This window comes from Lissotriton helveticus, chromosome 2_1 (genome assembly GCF_964261635.1).
Source record: "Lissotriton helveticus chromosome 2_1, aLisHel1.1, whole genome shotgun sequence".
Classification (NCBI taxonomy): Eukaryota; Metazoa; Chordata; class Amphibia; order Caudata; family Salamandridae; genus Lissotriton; species Lissotriton helveticus.
In genome coordinates this window covers 1,517,774,997-1,517,785,029 of record NC_136059.1, presented here as the reverse complement: position 1 = coordinate 1,517,785,029, position 10,033 = coordinate 1,517,774,997, and the positions used below count along the sequence as shown (strand labels likewise).

Here is a 10,033-nt window from a genome sequence, read left to right as displayed (position 1 = left end):
GCAGCATTCATCTTGACAATAGGCAGGCAACCGAAATGAACTGAGGCAAAAGTCACTAAACGGGAAACAGGAATGTTGGGGATAATTGATATTACCGGCAACTGTGATATCAATATAAAGGAAAACAACATTGTACTTAGCTTTACAGGGGAATTCCCCCCTTTGCGGTGAATGGAACTTCCAAAGAGGTAACCTAAGTATATTGCATAGTTCTAGTTCCTGATTTCCAAGTAACCTTTAGAGCTTCAATAATACAGTCAAATGAAAGCCAAATCAAGGGTATCATCAGTCTGCTTTCTTTATTACTCTTCAACAGTAACCAGGAAACAACCAGAATTCTATATGTCCTACGTAATTAATCCTGCAAATTAACTGCAACATGTCATTTTAGTAAAGAAGGAGGACAAACAGATCTTGGTTCTAGAGCTTGTATTTAGTCATGGTTGTGATCAACGCACTATGAAGTTTTATTTATAACGTCAGTTGTTCCTCATGATATTAAAAAACTTCAGCTAGTTTCTCATAATTAACAAATCCAACTTGGGGATCTCATCACTGAGTCAGGAGATGATAGATTAACCTTCTGCACAGCAAGCAGCAGAACACAAGTTCCTCACATCTGTTTAATTCACACATCGTTATCCACTACATTTCATTTACTTTAGGACCTTTGTAATGTATTTTCAACTTAAAGGTTTACTACATTTGTTATAAAGAATAAGAATGGCTTCAAGGTTCTCATTACCAGTCTTGGTCATATTATTTGTTGTAACATTGGACTTTTTTAAATCAGTTTTGCTAGGATGGAATCATAAATGAGGTTTATAGTGAACTAATACTACAACTGAGATGCTATGTTTTGGAAGGTTTTGCACAACTGCACCCAACTGAAGCCATCTACAGACGTAACTTCAGTGGTGGACTACTGTACTGTGTGATGTCAGCATCGCCGCCTTGCGGAAATTTCACAAAGATCATTTACAACAAGTCCATTCAGATCACCGAACTCAGTTCATACCTGTGCTTTCTACATGTGTTTTCTGATGTGCAATAAGACTCGCCTTCCAAGGAAAGCACTTTGAACACCTGTTGCATCGATATGGTCTCTCTCCAGTATGTCCTCTTTGATGTCCAATAAGGTGGTGCTTCTGAATGAAGCTTTTCCCACATTCACTACAGTGATATGGCCTTTCTCCGGAATGCGTTCTCTTATGTTTAACAAGTGTGTTCTTCATTCTAAATCCTTTACCACATTCTGAACACTGATAAGCTCTCTTTCCATTGTGAACTTTCCTGTGTTTAACAAGACTGATGTATTGCCTGAAGCTTTTATCACACTCAGTACAAGAATATAGTTTCCATGTTTGCTGTGTGCTTGGCTGGGATGTACGAAGACTGACATTCTCCAAACTATTTTCACATTCAAGTATTCTTGAGCCTTCATCTCCTAATATTCTCACATGTAAATTGGAATATTGCGGATTTCCGAAATTGCTTGTATATTGAGGAATTTTATCTTCTTCCAGTTCTTGGTTTCCTTCTGGCCACTGATGGCTCTGGAAAGATGTTTCTTTAAAAGACTTTGGAAGCTCCTTCTCTTTGGCTTTTCGTGAGAAATCTTTGCATGATGCTATTTTTCCAACACGAGTGAAAGACTCTACATCTTTTCTTTCAAAGATCATCCTTTGGACACCTATTTCGAAACAAAATCAGAGATGGAACTTTAGGGTGCTACATATAGAGATTATAAATACATGCTATTTATGTGCAAACATTCAGAAATAAGTTTTCCTGTATGTGCCTCCTAGAGCACATAGTTCTCCCTGGCAAGATCTAAAAGTACTCGAGGCCTGCAAAATTTGACCTTGTGAACACCTCTACTCTTTCTTGACAGCAAAATGTTGGAACTCCTGGCTCTCTGACTGATGTTTTAATTCCCAAACCTGCAATTGTGCTTGGGGTTTAACCATTCCTAAAAGGGATCTTTTAAAAATAATCATGCCTTTAGCTTGTGGTAAATTGAGAAGCTGCACATTTGTGCTTGTTATCACCTAACTTTCATTATCTTTCTGCATACCCCAGGTTTTCCATATAAGGACAATTTGAAAACACAACAATGGCTCCTATTTTTGTGACTACAACCAATCTTGCTTTTGTGCGCCTGCTCCTTTCTTTCTCAGCCATTTGGTACAGAGAGAACCCCATCAGCACTTCCTTTAAGCCGCAATGGCTGCACTGTATCTGTTCTGTATGGGGACTAGTACAGCTATAGCACAAGCAAGACTCAAGGCCCACAAAATCAATGCTGGTTATGAAAGCAGAACAATATAAAGGTGTATGAGAGCCATGGGAAAGCTAACAGGGAGACATGTTATGATAAAGGAAATCTTTTGAGGTCATCTGGAATACTTAGGGGTCTGATGAGGGACTAATGGTGAAACATGGGGATGTAGGGGGAAACTTGAGGGAAGGCAAGCAGGCAAATTAAAAGGTAGTTCAAAAGGGATACATAGGGGCTAAGGGAGAGCTACAGGGAGTATGGAAGAAACAAATGGTGTGGATTGGAGGACTTAATATGCTAATGTAAAAGTTTATTTGTACTAGGCAAACATTGGGGATTATATGGAGAACTGTGAATCACCTATGGAGAGACAAAAAGGGAGGTTATAACCCTCGAAATAGGAGTTAAGACTTTCAGCTGAATTTCAAGATGTGCATTTTGGGTATCTGTACTTGCTTCACAGACATGTTGTTATTTCATTCATTTTACACTTGATGAAGGAGTTCTGTATCCACTTGGATACTGTCAATTTCCGCCATGTCACCAAGAACCTGTGACCATCATCCGTGGAACCAGGCAGGGCTGCCCAGTGTCACCACTATTGTTCTCATTGGCTATAGAACCACTGAGCAGTGGCCCTCTGGAACAGTGGAGCGGCCTGGGAGATACCTTTGGGCGATGGGACACATGCAATTTCCCTCTACCCCGACGACCTGTTCCTTTACTTTAGAGACCCAAGGGACCCCTGCAATTAAATAGCGATGACGCTCGCTGACTTTGCGTCCCTATCTAGTCTGCAGGTGAACTGGGCAGAATAGTGCCTGTACCCATTCAATCCATCCACTCCCGAGCCCATACTGATTGTTTTGGTGTGGACGTGCAATGGCAGCCATCTGTCTTTAGAAACTTAGGGATCAGGATTTACCATCAGCCAGTGGAGCTGCTTGAGGGGAACCTCCTGTGAGCAATCGCTACCATCAAATCGCAGATGCTATTTCGTGGAGTTTGCCCCCAACAGTCATGGGTCGCATAGCCCTACTCAAAATGGTTGTGCTGCCTCGGCTCTTGTACTTCTTCACTAACCTGGCAATATACATTCGACCCTCAGTCTTTGCTTCCCTCTAATGTACTATGCAGGAGTTTATGTGGCATGGCTCACTATGCCGAGTTGCCCTATCCAAACTGGCTAAGAAGGGCTCACTGTGGCTAATATGGAGCATTACTATCTGGCAGCACAACTGCAATGGATGTCCAAGTGGGCCAGCAGGTTGAACCTGGGGGACAATGCCAAGCACTACAAACGTGGACGCACTCTTCTATCCTCAGGTTATTTCAAGCCGGGAGGCGAGGTGCGGAACCCACTCAGCTGATGCCGGAGGTTGCCTGTAGATGCTTTCTCTGAAGTTCCCCTATGCACCTGCATTGCCTTTACAGGGAACGCCGAGGGGCAAACGGGCCCCTACTGGGCAGAGCTCTCCACCTGAGGGAGGTAGGGCTGCAGATGCTGGGAGACCTCTACCGCAACAGCGATCTGGCACCCTTTGATGCCCTGGCGGATGAGGATGGTCTGCCTCGGGGTTAGTTCCTCCTACATACCTCGCTGATTACGGCACTGCGAGCGATGTGGGGGGACATATCACAGGAGCCCACAATACACCTCACTATTCAGTACATACATGTGATGGGTACAGGGAGACTCCTCAGAAAATGGTTATCGCTAACATCCCACAAGGGCCACTGGGACGTGGATGTCCTCAGACCACGTACAGACCGTGAATGGGCCGCTATATTGGAGGGGCCCACGTTCATCCCCAGAAACTCCAGGTTCAGACTCATAAAATACTATGTAATACACAGAGCGTATCTGACACCGGCCAAAATAAAAAAGTATTTTCGGTGCACTGATGTCCACTGTCCTAGATGCCACTTGGTGGACGCAAATTTTATTCACATGCTGTAAAGGTGTACGGTACTCACTACTTACTGGCAGTCTGTTGTCACACGCCTGACCGACTGCATCGGACGTATGGTGGAGTGCACCTGGGAGGTGTGATTCCTGGGCCTCTACCGCAGGTCCAAAAAACACAAGGTGACATCTAGGTTCATTGACCTGGGGTTAATTACGGCCACGCGTTTAATCAATAAGCCTGTGGCGGCGTGACTCTGTTCGCTGATTAACTGGGTGCAGGCGGAAAGCGTCGCCTTACATCGCAAAGATACCCTAGGACTTCGAAAGCTGCCAAAGGCAGCTGCATGGGATGCATTCCTCCAAGAGCTTTGCAACACCCGGCAATGAGAGGACGAATCCCAGACACCCACCAGAGATCCTGAAGGGGCACCTGTATGAACTTGCTACGAAGCGTAGCGGGGACACTCTTGGGACACAGCAGGTTAGATGGCTGGATCACCCTCCATTCTCGAACCCATTACACGCAACCGGGAAATACACCATATGTCAGGAAAGGTAGATACTGCCCTGAAACAAATTATGGGTGATCGGGAAGCTTTGGGGGGTGACGGAGACCTGAGCTGGGCAAAGTCTGTTTGTTCATACCCTGACCTTGTCCCCCCCCCCCCAATTCCTCTCCCATCCCAGACATGCCTCATGCAGACCTGGGAACACCGACACTAAATGTAGCAACTACTTCTATGTACCATGTGTCACCCTACAACATTAGCTTCTGTAGCACACAATCGGACATTTTAGCATCTGTACTGTGTACTGCTGCTCCCCAATTTTGAATTGTTATATATACAAGTTTCAAAGCTTACTTATGACTGATGTATATGCATGTACAATACCTGTTCTTATAAGCTCAATAAAGAAATTTAAACAAAAAAAATGAGGTCCGTTTGAATTACAGTGGAGGCAGTAATGCCAGTTATTGGTCTCATTGGAAAAGTATGATCCGTGCTAACACCATAGATTTGTCAATCTATAAAGAACAAATTCTCTGGTGGAAAGTGTAGGGCAACATGAGAAAATACCAGCAGAAATCATACTGGATTTACTGGTTCCCCCTAATAATTACTCAATCCTCCGGATTCAATCTGGAATCCCTGTTAATTTCCCAACCCACAGAGTTGATAATAGACTGGTATCATGTATTCCAGGAGTATGGAGCCCCCTACATCCGGGAAACTCGTAAGGAATGTTACTTCCACTACTCCTCTGATTTGATTTATTTCAGCCACAGACCTCAACTGTAGGTAAATAAAAGAGAATTAACATCTTTCTTTTAACAAAGATATGGCATCACAAGAACATTCAAAAGTTTGGAAAACACTCTATCCTTTATCGTAGGATATTTCCAGAATAAAGAAAGTAAGGCTGAAAAGGGCATTCCGTTTGTTAGTAAATACCCCAAGTCCCCCAAGATTAGTACACACTTCTTCGTTTATGCTTCGGCTCCTCCTGGAAATCTTCCTCTGGTTTAACACTTAAGTCAAGCACAGGCCTTGCAAGTGCATTACCTGAATGAAGGAGAAGATAGTACAAATAAATTCATAAAATATTTTGCAGACCTTGAATTAATCAATCAATAAAAAATATTACAAGAACATTTCAAGTAAATAGGAGGAGCTACACTACTTGAAGGCTATTCAATAGTTTGAGTCTGATTTAACATATTTGTATTTCTGTTCAGGTTTTATTAGCAGAATTGGAATTCTAAAAATAACTTGTGCATCAAGTTATTACAAAAAAAAACACTGGAGGATGAGGCAGGTACAAAAAGATACTTCTATTAAAATCACAAGTTCAAACATGGCCACTCTTAGCAGTGATTAAAAGCCTTTAATATTAGACTGCTAACTCCAATCAAAACACATGGATATCAAGATTTAGTACCCACAGAGAAAACAGACAATTACTGATTTTACTTGATATGTTTTTTTTTGCATTACTGTCCCATTTAAGGGCTGAAAAACAGATTTCTTCACACTCGGTTTGCACTGGCAATTAGGGCTAACTATTAGCGGGTGGTATAAGTGAATACTAAATACAAATATATGCGCAGCACTGGCACAAGATACAGTTTACAAGCGTTATCTTCCAGTTTGTCCAATAGAAGACATCATTGATAATCACTAATGACTAATAATCAAACTTAGGCAGTGCATAAATATATTTACCTGCCAAGATACAGGTGTTTATATCTCCTTTATGTGTAGCAAGGTGGGGCACAAACCTTGCCTGAGGCTCAACACTGAGGGAGGGAAATCCTGCAGGAAAAAATAAACTGATTATTTTTTAAACAGTATCACAGTTTTTGATGCACTGATAAACTGCGTATGACCCAAACATGTTTCCCTAAATAAGGCAGTTATCCTCTTTCCATTTTGCCTCAATAAGTAGTCAACTACCACAAACCTCTGCAGTGAGTGGATGTAAGGGAAGATAATATAGCACACTGAAAAGTGAGTTAGAAGATCTGGTTTTATATGATTAGTCTGTAAATAAATACATAATATCAAGAAAATCAAGTGTATCTTCTGAAGCTCATGATACCTTACTCCAAAAATACATTCCACTGTAGGGACCATTCAAACCCACTTACACCACTGCAGAGTGCTCATAGATGGAAGAAAAGACAGGCAAAAGCATAAAGTCAGCATTTTACATATGTGTCAAACTCACTCATTGTACTTCATGAGATCCTACTGCATACCCATGGAAAGAAGCTAGCAACAAAGATGCATTGGAGATTCAAGGAGAAAATAGTCCTAGGCCAAAATAATAAATGATGGCACCTGCCACTGGTCGCATTTTAACTCTGCCAGCACAAACTGGTGTCAACAAGCTGTTGGGTTACAGGGTGGCATAAGCACCAGCCGAGTGGGTTTCCGAAGGCAACTCCAGGTGCTGCTTGAGACACCTTGTGAGGACCCACTTTAGTGGACATGCTTCATCCTGCCTTCATCGTGGATTGATGTTATCACTGAATTGAATTATTTTCTCGCCCTACAATGATTTACAAACTGCATTCTGGTAGATTAATATCAACTAGCTCATGCAAGAAGAAAAAGTCTAATCTTATTCAAATAAATCACTTCATTTTAACGTTCTAAACGATATTGCGTGCAGAAATTTCTATCCTTCTCGAAGAAGAATCGCCCGAGGTACTGTTTCTCACTGAGACATGACTTTCCCCCAGCTCCGACCTCGATCTTATTCAGGCTCTTCCATGTGGCTATTCCAATCAGAGGTTGGACCGTCCCACGGGGAAAGGGGGCGGGATAGCTATTATCTACAAATACGGTTTGACCTGCCGAATGACTGACAGCCCTGTGCCAGACTGTGAGAATGCTGCCTTCTCTAGTATTTTAATATATCGAACCCTGGGCCCCTCAGCAGAATTCTGTAACTTGTTACCAGACCTGGCAACAAACCTAGCTAGTACAACGGGCAACTTTACCCTACTGGGGGACTTCAACAACCATTTTGATGACCCCCTACAGGCATCGGCAACCGAACTTATCAAGGACCTAGCAGCCTTCCAACTCATACAAAAAATTTGTGAGCCCACCCACATAAGGGGTCATTTATTAGACCTCATCCTTTCAAATTCGGAGGACCTACTAGGAGGGAAACCCATCCCTGTCCCGTGGTCAGATCACTTCCTTATACCTTTTACCTGGGCACCACCTCATATAGTTCCACATACAATCCCCATTTACTCGAAAACACACCCCTGGTCCAAACTTTCAACTGAACACTGGGCCACAGTTTTAGAAGAAACTAGACCTGCATCTTCTTCAGATGCAGTCACGGCCAATGACAACTTCAACGACTGGCTTAAAAAATCTTTAGATGTCCTCATTCCCGTAAAAAGAATTAAAGTCAAAATAGGAAACAACCAAAACCTTGGTACTCCGCTATACTACGGTGCTTAAAACAAAATTGCAAAAAACTCGAGAGAGATTGGAGGAAAAACTTTTTGATGGACAGGAAACAAAAATATAGAGAAAGTATTAATCTATACAAAGCTGAAATTAGGGCAGCACACGCAGCCTACTACGAAAATCAAATCTTATCAGCACCCAACGCCGCCCGTGAGATCTTTAGCATTGCTAAAACTCTCTCTAAAGTAATCCCTGATATCTCAGGGGCACAGTGTGACAAATTAGCGTAGTTTTTTTCAAATAAAATTGAAACTATTTTCTCTTAATTTCCCCCCATGAAAAATGGTTCCCTGGCCAACCAACTCTGCAGTAATCAGCACTCCTTAGACACAATTCCGGCGATGGATATGCCTGTGTTCGAAAGCCTCCTAACTCAGGTAAAAAGCGGATCACATAAAAAGACCCTCCCCCTTTATGGATATTGAGGCAGGTGGCAGGTGTGGTTTCCCCTGTTATCCTAGACGTGATCAACATCTCACTCTCCTCGGGAGTGATCCCTTCCTCGTGGAAGGAAGCCAAGGTAAAGGCACTTCTAAAAAAAACCAGTCTTGATCCCTCCAACTTGGGAAACTACCGCCCCATATCTTTGCTTCCAGGGGTTAGCAAAATCACAGAAAAATATTTTAACTCAAAATTATCCTCATTCCTAGAGACTCACAAACTTTTCCATCGGACCCAGACAGGTTTCCGCCCATCACAGGGAACAGAAAAATCCCTGCTCTCAGTAGTATAGGAGTCAAGAAAGATAGTGGATTCTGGTGGCACTGTTGTGGTCCTTCTTCTTGACCTCAGCGCGTCCTTTGATACAGTAAACCATCGCATCCTGATCCATAGACTCAGGAAACTAGGTATCACGGGAATCGCTCTAGCATTATTTACAATCCTTCCTGAACAACAGATCTTTCCAAGTCTTTGATAATGAGGTGACCTCTAAGCAGACACCCCTCTGCTGTGGAGTGCCTCAGGGATCTTCCCTGAGCCCTACCTTATTTGAAGTATACACTTGCACCCTCGCAGAGGCAGTCCTACCCTTTGGAGTACACATAGTCACCTATGCAGATGACACGCAACTGGTGATTGGGCTCAATAGAGCGGAAAGCTCCCCTTCCAGCTTGCGTCCTTGATTGGAAGAAATTGCGAGCTGGATAAACGACTCCTTTCTCAAACTGAATGGAGAAAAGAGCGAAATCATGATCCTGGGCAATCGTTCTCCCCTCGACTTAAATGCAATTAGCCCCCACCCCGTAGACCCAGTTAAAAAGTCTGGGTGTCTGGATCGACCAAGACTTCACTTTTAAAACACAGGCATGAAAGACGGCCGCCTCATGCTACGGTGTCTTGAAAATGATTCGGAAGGTTCTTCCCCTTCTTCCTCATCAGGCAAGGAAAATTATGGTCCAAGCCCTTATCTTGTCCCGGCTGGACTATGCGAACGCTCTGTATCTGGGTGCCAATGTTGCCACCATTTCCAAACTACAGACCATCCAGAATTGGGCAGCAAGACTATTATTAGGCATCCCTAAATATCACTCAGCCAAACCTGCCTTGAAATCACTCCATTGGCTGCCAGTCCAGGAGAGAATTAATTTCAAGTCCTTATGTATCATCCACAAATCTCTATTCAGAACAGCCCCCACCCCCATTCTTCATAGTATTATCCAGTCCTATCAGCCCAACAGAAGCCTTCGCTCTAAAATTATGAATTTGGTCATCATCCCTAGGATCAGGAAGGCCAGAAGTGGGGGCCGGCAATTCTCTTTCAACGCGGCTAGACTGTGGAATTCCCTATCCCACTATCTGCGAGCAGAACCCAACCACCTTTCCTTTCGCAAATCGCTAAAAACACTG

The 10,033-nt window shown here is 43.1% G+C and overlaps 1 protein-coding gene across 1 annotated transcript in view; it reads right to left on the bottom strand.

Moving 5' to 3' along the window:
* Window positions 1–273: 273 nt before the first annotated feature.
* LOC144818741 (uncharacterized) overlaps window positions 274–10,033 on the bottom strand; it is a 186,854-nt gene continuing 177,094 nt past the window's right edge. The window contains exons 6-8 of the mRNA XM_078676445.1: window positions 6,416–6,505; window positions 5,672–5,755; window positions 274–1,693 (exon numbers count right to left, since the gene is read on the bottom strand). Coding sequence (XP_078532571.1) covers window positions 1,008–1,693; window positions 5,672–5,755; window positions 6,416–6,505 — 860 coding nt within the window. The 3' untranslated portion in view covers window positions 274–1,007. The remainder of the gene's footprint in view (window positions 1,694–5,671; window positions 5,756–6,415; window positions 6,506–10,033) is intronic.